A 14853-nucleotide genomic window follows, 5' to 3' on the forward strand; every position below is an offset into this window, starting at 1 on the left:
AGTCTAGCAGGAATAGAGTTTATAAATAGTAAGTTAATTTTTTAGGGTGTTTGAGTTGGAGTAAGTCTAAAACTCCGTCCTAGGGTTGAGCTATTTATATTAAAGAGTTGTGATTTCATTTTATTTTTTATTTTATTATCATCAATTAAATTATTTCAAATTTATTAAGAATTATTCCTGCTATTATTCGTCGTGGATTTTAAAGTAGTCTAAATCTGGTAAATCACACCATATGTATCAGTATCACCCACGGACAATATAGCCCGAAACAGCTTGATATTATAAGAGAGAATACCTAGAACACCTATTTAGAATCTGATTCAACAGCTAGAGCACAAACGCATGCTATTGCACGTGAATAGATATTTTCTAGCAAACCTTAGAAAAGAAAAGGAAAAAATAAATAAAAGAATTATGAATGAGGCTAGTCAATTTTCGTTGACCGATAGGGCTGCTAGAAGGGATGATCAGATGACTTCACCTGACATTCATGGATTTTTAGATTGGCCATGCTAAATGATGACTCAAAACCATTGATTTCTTAGTTGAATGTAAATCGCTAAAATGTTCTATCAAAATTCCATTTACTGATGGTTGGGACATACGGAATTTATTAGGATGAGATCCAAGATTTTATCATATGCGTGGTCACAACTTTTGAGATCCATTTCACTCACTGTTAAGTGTTTTGTAAAACAAGCAATTCTCTATTGCTTTTGTACGGGGTGGCCTACTTGAATGTGGAACGGCTTGATTTTTAAGATCCAATCTCATAAATAATTTCATCAACTGATTAAAAATCTGGGAACTTCTTCTCAGGTTGCTTTCCAAGATTTGCAAATGCCATGCCCAAATGCATTTGGAGCCTTGCCATCTACATGCATGCACGCATGCCAATACAATGCAAGGGTCTAAGATGCAAACTAACCATTGTGTAGGCATGAAGTTTGGACGTTATTGGCCTATAAATCCGTCTGTTGACCTTCTAAAATTACTTCTAGTGTATAACATCTCTTATTTTAACAAATTCTCTTCTTTAGAAAAAAAAACTTCTAAAATTGTTTAGGCCACTCATTTTTCTTGCACATTTTTGCTCACCTGAGTGAAACGTCCTTGTTTTGAGTCACAAGAACTAAGAACTATGGCTCAGCTGTCATAAGGCTCACATGTCGCGCATACTCTACACTAATGTGGAATGTGTGATTTCATGCAATGGACAAGGATCTATTTGCGCGTGGGCCCAGTAAACCTGTGCTTTCTGACACCACTCCGTACTAACCCTCCCTGCCAACCTCTGCTGATATTTCTTTCAACAAAAGAAGTGAATTCCTCTCAAGCGGCTATCAATCCATGTTTCCAGATGGAGAAGTAGTTGTAATTGCACTTATTGGTATGCACAGTCTATATGTGCCATTCATTACATCAAAGACTACCATGGTTTGATAATTCTAACCATCTTGTTAGTGGTGAATCAACATACATCTGAAAATGGAGCAATGATTCACATTCATCAGGCAAAAGAACTTCATCAGTTGAATGTTCATTGGATCCTAGAAGTTTTTTGTTTTTCCTTTGCTTTTCTTTCTTTCTGTCTTTTTCTGCCAAAAACATAATGGGAATCATTGGATGAATGCTTCATCAGACTAATATCAAGTTGGAAGTTGGTAGTTCAGTAGCTAAACTTATTCCTCAAGATTGAAATATCATTTTAAAACTTTTGCATAAAATATATTTGTGATTAGAGTTGGGCATCGAGTCGAGTTGGCCCCAGTCAGGGTCGATTTAAACCGACCTGATATTGAAATAGACATGATTCGAACTCAATCTGACTCGGTACTGAGTCCAGCATGCCTGACCCGATCCGAGTCCGGGTCTAGCCCGAAGTAACCTGAACCGAGTTTGACCCGTTATGACTGAGTCGGGTCAACTTGACCATTTTGTAGGGTTTAGGGTTTAGGTTGAGGGTTTAGGATTTAGAAATGGTTTAGCTCGATCTAGCCCGGCTGTACCAGAGCCAGCCCGGATGACCACAACCAACCCGGATGCATCTGAGCCAGCTTGGGCCAAATACCAGCACTCGACCCATTCTAATTTATCATTCAATCCTACTCAATCCCAATTTCATAAAACTCCCAAATTACAGTACCCTCACAATAATAGATGAAAATTATAAAATATAAGTCTTCCCCAACGTAAACTTACCATGATTAGTTTATTTGAAGAGCTGAGTGGCTGTCAGGCTTAGGAGAGGAGGAAGGAGGGAGGGAGAGAGGTCAAGTTGGGTGCGACACGTCAGTTAGATTATATATATATATATATATATATATATATATATATATATATATATATATATATATATAAACCCGAACTCGGGTCAAGTTGGGTTTCTGATTGAGTCGAGTGAGTTAGATTTTGGGTCGAGTTGAGTCGAGTTACTAGGTGATCCGAACTCAACTCAATTTGAGTTAGGATTGGGTGGATCGACTCACCTACTCGGTTTGGGTCGAGTTGGGTCTGAACGAGTCGAACGAGTCAAGTCTACTGAGTTGACTCATCCCGTGCCCAACTCTTTTAGTGATTAAACATCTTTGTAACCCAATAGCATTATTATAATAATAAGATGATGTCTTTTCCTTATTAAATTCATGATACAATCTCCCTTCGCCGACACAAGATAAAACAAAAAAAAAGAAACACATCTTCTCATATAATCATTATCAATACAAGCACACTCTTATGCCAAGGCTAAATATATCAAGAGGTTGTTTAGAAAAGTATTCAAACAAAAAAAAATTATTTTGAAATCTTTCTCAACATTACTATCAATAATAACTTAATAATTAATGACTAAGGTAAGACAAACCTTCATCTAATATTTGCGACCTAACTTGTTTGTCTCGGTGAATACCAGTCCCAAGATACGAGTCCTTGATTCCATGCATTTCTGCAACAACATCTCTCATCCACATTCATTCTCTTGGAGATTCTACAGAGCACAACACACCAATTTTGACCATTGAAATCAAGCAGCCATGCATTCTATTTCTTCTATTGACATGATTTTCATTGTGCTGAGTAACTTCAGCTTCTTCTACGGGCAGTTGTGGGTCAACAATCTCCATTACTTGTTCAGGCAAAGCCAACTTAGCAAAAAGATGAAGGCTTAGATTGTCCTTAAACATGTCATCAGTTGGCCCCTTTCCGGTGATCATCTCCAGTAGAAGGATTCCATAGCTGTAAACATCTCCTTGTGTAGATGCTTTACTGCCCATCGCATACTCTATAATTTATACATGTCAGTCATATTGGAATGTAAGTGGCCATTTAGATATAAATAATATCAGAGGTTGAATTTAGAGAGAGAGAGAGAGAGAGAGAGAGAGAGAGAGAAGAACATGAATATTTATTTGAACAAGTAATCGACATTTTTGTTATTCTAAGTATCCAAATTTCTAACATCAATTGTGTGCCTGTAAATTCCTACAAAAAAGTTCTACATTGAACCAGACTCTACTACTCAAAATGAAAGAACTCAACACCTCTACCATCAAGTGAACACATGAGTTATTGTTGTGATTTTTATGCAACGTATATCTTAACTAAAGATATTGTCAAAAAAGAATTCTTTATACCTTATTATGGTGTTATTCATCTCAACACAAATCTTAACTAACGATATTAGCAAAAAATATTTCTTTATACCTTATTATGGTGTGATTTATGCCGGGTGTGACTAGTTCTTGGCATATCTAAATCTTTAAAATCAATGAGATTTTGATGCCAACAAGTTTGATTCTCGCCGCACGTGACATGAGTTGTTCATACCTGAGGTTATTTTTTGACCTCGATCAAGATAAAATTGGGTTCAGGTGTCCATCAGGTCCTTGTACCTTCGTTTTGATATAGGCTTAGGTCAGGTCTGAATCTAGTCTTGGTCAAGTACTTGACTGTGCCCACCCTATTCATGGATTAGATTGCACTCATGTACCACTTTTACACATGCATATGGTGTGTAATAGGCTCCCATACGCACCTATAGCTTAGCAAACCTCATTCCACGCAATCCAGGCTATACACCTTCATTTAGCTTAGATGAAGGCTTAGGCAAAAGCAGAAAAACACCTTATTTTCCAACTCAGGTGTGCACCGGTAAAAATCAAGGTTGGGCATCCCCTCCCTCTTTTTTGTAGCCCACCTCTTTTTTGGCCCCATGAGTTTCGATGGGTGACTCAACTACTGGATGGATTGGATTTTGTGCACACATCACATACATGTTCTCAAAAGGTTCGCATGAGTTAGAGCTGGTTTTCACAGAAAATTTATGTACACATATATAGTTGTACATCTAACTAGGTTGTGTGTGGGACCACTATGGTGTTTATATGACATCTCACCCATCCATTTAGATAATCCCACCATGAATATTGGATGCCCCCAAAAAGGACAATTAAATGCTCCCAAAAAAAGACAATTAGAAGATTTACCAGTGTCCCGCATTCAACGTACAAGAGTGGCCTACTTTATCACAAGAATGATCAGGTCACTTGCTAGAGCCTACCTAAATAACAGGTCTCAGTCATAGATTGGGCATATAAAAACCTAAGTCATTCAATAAGTAAAATCCACTATTAAAAATATGAGACAATACTGTAGAATTTCCATTAATCAGCCACAGGTATGGGGAAATTTGGAAACTTAGAAACACACAGGTCTTCCTATTCAACCTGGAAGCATAATTTCATCTCAGTACATGTTTGAAATGGCCCCAGCTCATGGATGGCTAGGATTTTATGACAGTGTACCACAATTGCATGTGCTATTGTGGTACATGTGCCACAAAGAGAATCCATCCATCTAATAACCCGGACAACTTTAAATTGAGAAATTTGACGTTGTAAGCATGCGTTTACATGCAACATTTTTCCTTGCCCATGTCATTTACGTAGAAAATCCAACCTGTGCAATGGGTGGGAGATGCACGGTGAAGATAACTTTAAATAAAAACTAGGATGGTCCACTCATCAGGCAACCTTAACCATCGAAATTAAGGAACAGGGCCGATGGTCTGACTCACAATACGACCGTGGCTTGCCTAACATCATCATTGGTCTAACGTTCACATGTCGTGACTCACAATCACCTTTTATTAAAAAAGAAATCCATACACGTGATACAGAGATGAGGTTTGAAATTTTAAAAGAAAGCATTGCATGTGAAACATATGAAAGTTGAAATGCAAACATCCTATGTGAACATTGCTCATATATATATTCACTATGTTAAGCCTTATGGTAGTTCCCTAACTAATAAAAAAATAAGAAGTTTAACTCAGGCAAAATAGTGCTAACATGGTTTGTAAGAGATGTGAGCAGTGTGAAATGCTCCTGAAGTATGCAGTAGTCAGACTACCCTAATGAGTGCACCAGCCTTACTTTTGTGCATGGTTGTCTTCAAGCTGTCTCTACCCCTTTTGGGGTGTGTATAGAGACACAGCAGGTTTCAAAGTCCATCTGGTTCGAGGACAAGTTATGCTCCACCACGAATAACTTCCACCTCTTAAGTGAATGCGATTTCCAACCACAATAGGTTGGGCACACCCATGATGATCACTTGATGCAAAAATCAGCTCCATCCATTCATTAGGTGGATCATATCTAGAAAACTATATATATCTCGCCATTGATAAACAGACCTGCTCAATTAGTAGATGTAGCTTATTTTTTCACAAGGATATACTCAAAAATCGGAATGGACTAACCTATTGCACGGATTGGATGTTGCAAGTACATGAAAGGTTGGAAGTTATCTAATGGGTGAAATATATTTGTGGTTTACAGAGAGAGTGATGGTCCCACCAGAGTAAAGGAGTTGGTAGCTCCTGTGGGCCTTATCATGATGTTTAAGTGAAATCCACTTGACCATTAGGTGGGTCACCTCATTTTAAGCCCAAGGTCCAAAAATCAGCATCATCCGTTATTCAAGTGTATTATATGATTGGAAACAGCATACTGTATGTGCAACACTCACGCTCCAAACTATCCTGCCTTTGCATTGCCCACCTAAATCACAGATGGGCCTATATTTTGGTCTACAGGCCCAATTTTAATATGCCATCTAATGATTAAAAGGGATTTCATATCATCATAATGGGCCTTGTAAAAATCAAGGGTGGAATCTCTTCCAACTTTTAGCCTACTTGAGTCGCAGGTCAATTTGATTTTTTTTTTCCTTAGACCTAAATCAGGAGGACACATCTAATATTTAGAGTGGATTTCACAGTGGGCCATGTCAAAATCAAGCATCCCTCTCCCCAAATGTTTTCTTTGGTACAGCCCACCTAAATCATAGACCAGTCTGATTGTTGAGTCTTGGGCCTAACATGGTCAGACATATCTATTGGTTGAAGTTGATTTCACGTACCCACCATGGTGAGGCCCACCTGAGCCCACCCTACTTTGATTTCACATTGGGTCTCCAACAAGCAATCAGAGTGTATGTATGTGCATGTGTGTGCAAGGAAAATAAAATAATGTTACCTGGAGGGATATACCCAATAGATCCCTTCATTCCAATCGAACCAGTGTGCGCAACTTCAGATAAGAACCTGGCTAGCCCGAAATCACCCACACGAGCAGTCATGTCATCATCAAGAAGAATATTGCTCGGTTTTACATCTCGATGTACGAGTGATGTTTGACAATGATTATGCAGATAATCCAACGCAGAAGTCACATCTATAGCTACGTTTAGCCTTTGAGTAAACTTCAAGTTCCTTTTCAGCTGACCATGACCATCTCCGTGCAACCACTTCTCTAGACTTCCGTTTGCCATGTACTCATAAACTAGAGCTTTAAAATCATTGCCTTTAAAATCAATGCTTGAGCAACAAGTAAAGATCTTAACAAGATTCCGATGCCTAATGTTTCTCAAAGCTTCGCATTCGGCCATAAAGCTCCTCAGAGCTCCCTGTCGTTGAAGGTTGAAGACCTTCATTGCCACCATAGTTCCAACACAATCTAGAAACCCTTTATATACAGCACCAAAACTTCCGGTGCCGACCAAATTAGCAGAAGAGAACCCATCTGTTGCTTTAAAGATCTCCGCATAAGACACATTGACAAAAGGATCCTGGGCAGAAGGCAAAGCAGAAGGTTTCTTTCTCGACTTTCTGACCCGATAAAGAATGGTAATGAAACAAGATAATGAAAGAAGACACAGGACAACACCAATTATGGAGAATTTTACTTTTGAAGCACGAGACATCCCCTGTTTCTTGGAAGATTGGCCAGAGCATGGAGGCAATTGCAATTGTGGAATACCACCACAAAGCTTACTATTTCTGAGTACTGAAACTTCACTGGCATTTCTAAAGACCCCTTGTTTTGGTAATTCACCCTCGAAATTATTGAAAGATAGATTTAGATACTGCAAGGCAGAAAGGTTCTCCAGGTACCGTGGAATCTTTCCAGACAAGTTGTTGCGTGAAAGATCCAGGGATTGAAGGCCTCTTAGAGTAGTAAATGTTGATGGAATTGGACCTTGAAAGAAGTTCCCATCCAACCTGAGATACTCAAGGCTTAAACAATTGCCTAGCGAGACTGGAATTTCGCCTGATAAATCGTTATTTGAAACATACAATAACGAGAGAGTTTTCAAGTAACCGACTTCCAATGGCAGATTACCGGTAAAAGAGTTTTTTGTGAGCTGGAGTTCAATTAAAGAGGGAAAGCTGAAAAGTTGTTTGGGTAAGCTACCACTAAGATTATTATTATCAAGGTATATGAACTGCATGTACGTACAATTTCCAAGACTTGAAGGCACCCTCCCAGTTAGCTTGTTTCCATCTAAATAAAGTTGGTATAATCGGGAGATGTTTACTAAGGAAGACGGAATGTGCCCAGATAATTCATTTCCAGTCAAGACAAGCTTCTCCACCTTGTTAAGCTTCCCAAAGCCAATGGGAATTGTACCGGTCAGAAAGTTATACCCCATATCCAGTACTGTTAAGCCGATAAGATTCTGAATCCCAGATGGAATGCTACCGAATATCCTGTTATTTGTCAAACTTAAACATGTCAGTTGGGTCGAAAGATTAGCCATGGAGTCAGGCAACGCACCACTGAGATTATTTATGCCTAGCTGCAACACTCGTAAACTACTGCGATTGGTTAAAGAAATGAGAAAACTCAAGTCACTTGCTTTCCCAATTCCAAGTTCATTGCCCCACAAACGTAATTGGGAGAGACCCTTGAGGCTTCCAAAATTCAGAGGCACAGATCCACTAAAACTATTGTTACAAAGTTCAATAACTACAAGTCCCGAAGCATTGGATAATGAAATTGGTATTGGTCCTGTGAATTGGTTTGATCCGGCATATAGGTTTTGTAGATTATGAAGAGTGAGGCCTAAGTTAGGTGGAAGATTTCCATGCAATCTGTTGCTTCCCACGTCCAAAATCTTAATGGAGGACAGATTGTACAGCGAGGGAGGAATCCTACCTGAGAGTGTATTGGAAAAAATTGCAAGCACCTCTAAGCTTACCAGACGGCTGAGCTCACCAGGGATCCTGCCCTCCAGACTGTTTATTGAGAGAAAAAGGAAAGTGAGAGACGAAAGGTTTCCAAGTGAAGGTGGGATGCTTCCTGTAAGATTGTTGTGACCGAGGGACAATCTGGTGAGCTTGGTCAGAGAGCCAAGCTCAGTCGGAATCCTCCCAGCCAGCCGATTTCCGAAAAGACGAAGGACTTGGAGATCCGAACAGTTGATCAGATTTGCTGGAATTTCTCGGCTGAACGTGTTATTATTCAGATTGAGATACCGCAAGCGGAACAAACGGCCAATCTCTTCAGGAACTGTGTCGTGGAAGTTGTTGGCTGAGAGATCGATTATCCTGAGGAAGGTGAGATTCCCTATGAAGGGAGATATGGGCCCCACTAAGTTATGGCCAGTGAGGTTCAAGGCGGTGACCCTTTGAGGATGGCGGTGACCACCGCATGTAACTCCTTGCCAGTTACAGAAGTGGAGAGTATGATTCCAAGAGCTCAAGGAACGGAGAGGATCGTCGGTCATCAGGTGTTTCAAGTGGAGCAGAGCAACGCGATCAGTTTCGTTGGAGAAGTGAGAGGGAGATCCGAAGAAACATTGAAGGTGAATGGAAGAGAGAAGGAGAAATGACCAAAATGCCCATAGGCTCATAGGAGGGAACTCCATTGTAGAGTTTGCGAATGCAGGAAAGCCAGAGTGAGGGGAGACAAATATATAGAGTGGATTCGAGCTAAGGAGTCGAGTAACCAACTATGATCGGATGATTCCAAGTCCAAAAAGGGCCACGCCTATGCGGTACTACCCCACCAGTTCCTAGAGAGAGACCGTCTGTCATGTCAGGGGCTATGTCGGTCCACTTTAATTATGTATTTTATGTAAGCCGTCCATCCATTTTAAAATATTATTTTATGGCATGACTTGAAAAAGGAGGTAGATTGAAGGCTTCAATGGACCACACCACAGGAAGAAGTTGGGATTGAAAGTTTTAAGGGCCATAAAAGTTTTGAATCAAGCTGATTTATGTTTTCCCTTCATCCATGTCGAGGTGAACTTACCAACAGGTTGGATGGAAAATAAGCATCGGGGTTGGCCTTAGGAAGTTTTCAATGATACGAGTTCAATCCCACTACTTTTTATCATGTGGTTGACTTGAGGCTTATGTGTGCCTCCATTTTAAGATAACAGCCTTAATATCACTTAAGTCTTGGAGCCGTTTAATTTTTGGCCCCATGGCCTAAAATGAGCTTAAAAAAACAATATTGGACGAGGTGGAAGCATACTGGCTGGTGTACCACACCCCACCGACCCATCTGGTGTGTGTAGGTGCCGATGGGACGATGTGTGCTGACGCCCCTCGAGCTCGGCTGTTCAACAGGTCCAAAGGAGATCAAAATTGCATAGCACCCATAATGATGTATTTATTATATCCACACCCTACATCCATTTGGCAAGATAATTTTAGAGCATGAGCTCAAAAATAAATCATATCCAGATCTCAAGTGGACACCATAAATAGCAGTGGAGGCAATGATTCTCACCATTAAAACATTTATTGGGCCCACCATAAAGTTTATTTCCCATCCAATCTGTTCATATAATTACACAGATCTGGATGAAGTGGAAAACAAATATCATATTGCTCCAAAACTTCAGTGACTCCAAAACGGATTAGTAGACGTCCAATCCTCCGCTACTTTTTGCAACGTGGTCCACTTGATCTCTAGATCTGTTATTTTTCATGGAAACGGATTGGCTACTCTCCTGCCACTAGCCAATGGCTAGTGGTCAGTGCTTTGCGGGGCCCACCTTGATGTATGTGTTTCGCCATGCCTGTTGTCCATCTATTTTTCTAGATAAATTTATGTTCTGAGCCCAAAAAAGAAGTATATCCCAATCTCAAGTGGACCATATTATAGGAAACAGTGTTGATTGAATGTCGACCATTTAAAACTTTTTGGGCTATAAAAGTTTTGGATCCCAAAAAGTTTTGGACCAAGCTGATCTTTGTTTTCTCCCTTCATTTAGGTCTGTACTACATAATCAACAGAATGGATGTCAAATAAACAGTGCAGTGGGCACATACACCATGGTCTCTCAATCTTGAAAGGAAGTAAGGTTTACTTTACAGAAAAAGAAAAAGGCCGACTACCATGTGGAGCCCACCATCAATTTTATTTCCCATCATGTGAGGCCATCTTCAATATCCACTTTCTATCATGCGGAGCCCACCATCAATTTTATTGTCCATCAAGTAGCTACTGTTTGTTTGTTGGCTAAGTTGAGATTGTTAAAGATGGGTCCATCAAAAGTGAATGGATTTTCATTTACAATAAGGTTGTGCATCACATTTGCATGTAGGCCCATAGTTGGAGTATTCATCACTCGTCCTTATATGGAATCTTTGTCAAATTGATGGGTCCATCAAAAGTGAACTGGGATTTCCATTTACAATAAGGTTGTGTATCACATTTGCACGTAGGCCCACAGTTAGTTGGTGTATTCATCACTCGTCCTTATATGAATCCTTGACAAATTGATGGGTCCATCAAAAGTGAATGGATTTTCATTTAAAATAAGGTTGTGCATCACATTTGCATGTAGGCCCATAGTTGGAGTATTCATCACTCGTCCTTATATGGAATCCTTGACAAATTGATGGGTCCATCAAAAGTGAACTGGGATTCCATTTACAATAAGGTTGTGTATCACATTTGCATGTAGGCCCACGGTTAGTTGGAGTATTCTTCACTCCTTATATGAATCCTTGACAAATTCACGGGTTCATCAAAAGTTAACTGGAATTTCCATTTACAGTAGGGTTGTGTATCACATTTGCATATAGGCCCACAGCTAGTTGGAGTATTCATCACTCATCCTTATATGGAATCCTTGACAAATTGATACATCCATCAAAAGTGAACTGGGATTTTCATTTACAAGAAGGTTGTGTATCACATTTGCATGTAGGCCCACAGTTAGTTGGAGTATTCATCACTCGTCCTTATATGGAATCCTTGACAAATTGATGGGTCCATCAAAAGTGAACTGGGATTTCCATTTACAATAAGTTTGTGTTTCACATTTGCATGTTGGCCCACAGTTCGTTGGAGTATTCATCACTCTGCCTTGTAAAAGGAATCCTTGACAATCCTATTATAGGCAGCTTGTGAAACACGGGCTCCCCTTCGGTGACCCCTGGATCCACCAAGGTTTGTGCATCGTTAACTATGGGGCCCACTTTGATGTATGTACCTTACATCCATGCCGTACATCCGTTTTGAGAGCTCATTTTAGGTCATTATGCCAAAAATAGCGCAGATAAAAATCTTGAGTAGACCACACCACAAGAAGCCATGGTGGTTGACCATTAAAAGCTTTTGATGGGCCACAAAAGTTTTCGATCATGCTGATATTTCTCTAGTCCCTTCAACCAGATATTTCGGATGGAAAATAAACCTGGTGGCCTCCATTATGGTTATAATGGTGGGTATTCAATTGCCATTGTTTGATGTGGTGTGATCACCTAAGATTTGGATTACTTCATTTTCAGGATCATATCCTAAAATGAGTTTTCAAAATAGATGAACGGTGTGGATATAAGGCACATACACCATGGTGGATTATACTTTCCCTTGAAAGGAAGTAAAGTCATGCTTTATAGAAAAAAACAAAAAAAAAAAAAACAAAAAAACCAAAAAAAACAAAAAAGGGTTGATTATACATCCCATCTTGAAAGGAATTTCAGTTCGACTTTAGAGAGAGAGAGAGAGAGAGAGAGAGAAATGAAATGCTTAATCAATTTCACGACAGTATTTCTGGAACAGCAAATGCAAAAGAGAATTATGTTATTGTGAAGATTGTCCATTTAATAATTGGGAAACGGTACTCTGAGGTGGCCCTCTCAACATCATTTTTGGCGGATGCCTTGGCCAGGTTAGCCAGCGAAGGGTGCGCAAACAAGCTATTCAGGTATCGAGCAGATCTTCCTAGATCAATCAGGGGTCATTGGTTCTCAACAACATTGGGTTAGGAAGCATAAGGACCAATTGACATGGACCTCGTCAATGGCAGAAGGGAAGCTCCCTTTAATTCTGGTTCTCCTTCCTCTGATTCGGCCTGTCTCAGCTTCCAGGAGATAGTCTTTTAGTCTAATCAGACTAATCCCAATACTAGCCTAGTGTGTGATTTTGGTATATAACAGGCGAGGTCCAAAATCTTTTTGTTGGGACCTGCCCGAATAGCTGTACAATCTTTTGCTATTTATAAATCCCGGGTGGTATCATCCCACCTTTCTTTAATTAAATTTTTTTTTTTTTTTTTTTAAAGGTCGACCTAGTTCCCAGGAGGTCAAGCTATATGGGCCCCACCGTGATGTATGTTAAACATCTACCCCATCAGTCAGAAGCATCATTCCATGGTGGGCCACGGGCTTAAAAGTGAACTCAATCTATGACTTGGGTGGGCCACACCACATGTAACAGTTGAGAGGGGTTACTCTCCTATTAAAAAATTCATAATTATTTATTGGGGCCACCAAGACGTGGTTCATAAATCCAGACCATCCATTGTGTCCCACTTGGATGAGGGGTAAAAGAAAGTTTCAGTTGCATCTAAAACTCAGGTGGGCCCCACCAAGTACTTTTATAAGTTTTAAGCATGTCTTCACATTGCTTTATATAGTATGGCCTGCCTAAGTTCTGTATACAGCTGATTTTTGGGATATCCCATAGCCTAAAGGTGACCCATAAAATGCACAGTTTTGATGTTTGAAACACATCACGGTGGGGCCCACACAGCTCGACCTCATGGGAACTTCCCATAAGGACGGCCTCATAATACCATTTCCCCTAATAATTTGTGATATAAGAAAGTTGAGCATTGCTAATTTTTGTAGTGCAAATTAACTCAACAATGACTTTCAACACCCCTAACTCCAAAATCCAAGATCAAGCTATCATTTTCCCATCAGTTGTAGCAGCCACAAGCCATTTCAACTGTTTTATATATTACATGTGGTGACGTGATTCATCAAACATAATACCTCATAAATCATTCCAAGCACTAACACTGTCTGCATTTATGCTTATCAATAGCCCGTAACCTTGAGTCTAAAATTGAAATACGAAAAGAATTCACATCCATCCCCGCATAGTCGATGCACCCAAATATTTAAAAACTTGTTTCTCCTTGTTCCTCTGTGCTACTTGATGAGCCTAAACAATCCATCTTTATACCCCACCAAAGTGCATAATTAGCTTCCACATGCCACTGTCTACACACATAATCCAATTGGTGTAGCTCCTAGAAGATCTAATAACCGCTTGGGAAATAATGACATTTTCATTAGCATACTTCTCTAAGTCAACTGATGTTAAGTGTTTGTTATTGTGTTCTGGCTTTAGTCCCACATTGGCTTCCTACTATAGGTAACTTTATTTGTTATCCTTATGGATGTAGGCTCTTGAGTTGATGTGCTCCAATCTAGTCAAGATGTAGCATTTTCGGTTCTTTGGAGCTCTGTTTTTGTGGAGTACGACAGCTCTTGTATGATGTAGATATTTTTTGGTCTTTTTCTAGTTTGTTTTGTTAACAATGGAAGCATTCTTTCATATAACGAAAGTCATTCATGCTTTATAATTAAGTATATATATAAATACTGGTCCTCAAATTTCTGACCTTATTTTAAACCAAATGTGAATTCATTTGGTTGAAAACCTTGTGATCATGGGAATCAATCAACCAACCTTGACAGAGCCAAAATACCTTTGTTTTTTTTGTTAAGACAATAATGCAGGGAGGGACATGATGAGGAGGGACGTGATGAGATTGATCACCGTCTTCGTCAGGGGATTAGTTTACTCCAAATCCATGGAGCTCTTTGGACTCCTCAGAGCTTCCTCGAATCCACGACGAATAAAAACAGGAATAATTCTTAATAAATTTGAAATAATTTGATTGATGATTAAATTAAAAAAATAATAATAATAAATAATAAATAAAAAGAAAAAGAAATCACAACTCTTTAATATAATAAGCTCAACCCCAGGACGGAGTTTTAGACTTGGACTCCAACTCAAACACCCTAAAAAATTAACTAACTATAAATAGTAAACTTACTATTTATAGACTCTATTCCTGCTAGACTTTATGGTTTTCAGCCAAAAATAGTAAGTATCCAATTTAGCCCAACCATGTTATTCTCCTTACTTTTCTAAGCCCTTTTTATGTTGGGCACCACTTCTACAACTCAAACGATCAAGAGTTATACTCGAACTAAAACTTACTATTTATAATAAAAACAAAAGTAAA

The 14853-nt window shown here is 39.3% G+C and overlaps 1 protein-coding gene across 1 annotated transcript in view; it reads right to left on the reverse strand.

Moving 5' to 3' along the window:
* Positions 1-2933: 2933 nt before the first annotated feature.
* Positions 2934-14853, reverse strand: part of LOC131254194 (putative receptor-like protein kinase At3g47110) — a 32908-nt gene continuing 20988 nt past the window's right edge. The window contains exon 3 of the mRNA XM_058255194.1: positions 2934-3280. Within this exon, the coding sequence (XP_058111177.1) occupies positions 2970-3280 (311 nt within the window). The 3' untranslated portion in view covers positions 2934-2969. The remainder of the gene's footprint in view (positions 3281-14853) is intronic.

The sequence above is a fragment of the Magnolia sinica genome, chromosome 8 (genome assembly GCF_029962835.1).
Source record: "Magnolia sinica isolate HGM2019 chromosome 8, MsV1, whole genome shotgun sequence".
Taxonomy (NCBI): Eukaryota; Viridiplantae; Streptophyta; class Magnoliopsida; order Magnoliales; family Magnoliaceae; genus Magnolia; species Magnolia sinica.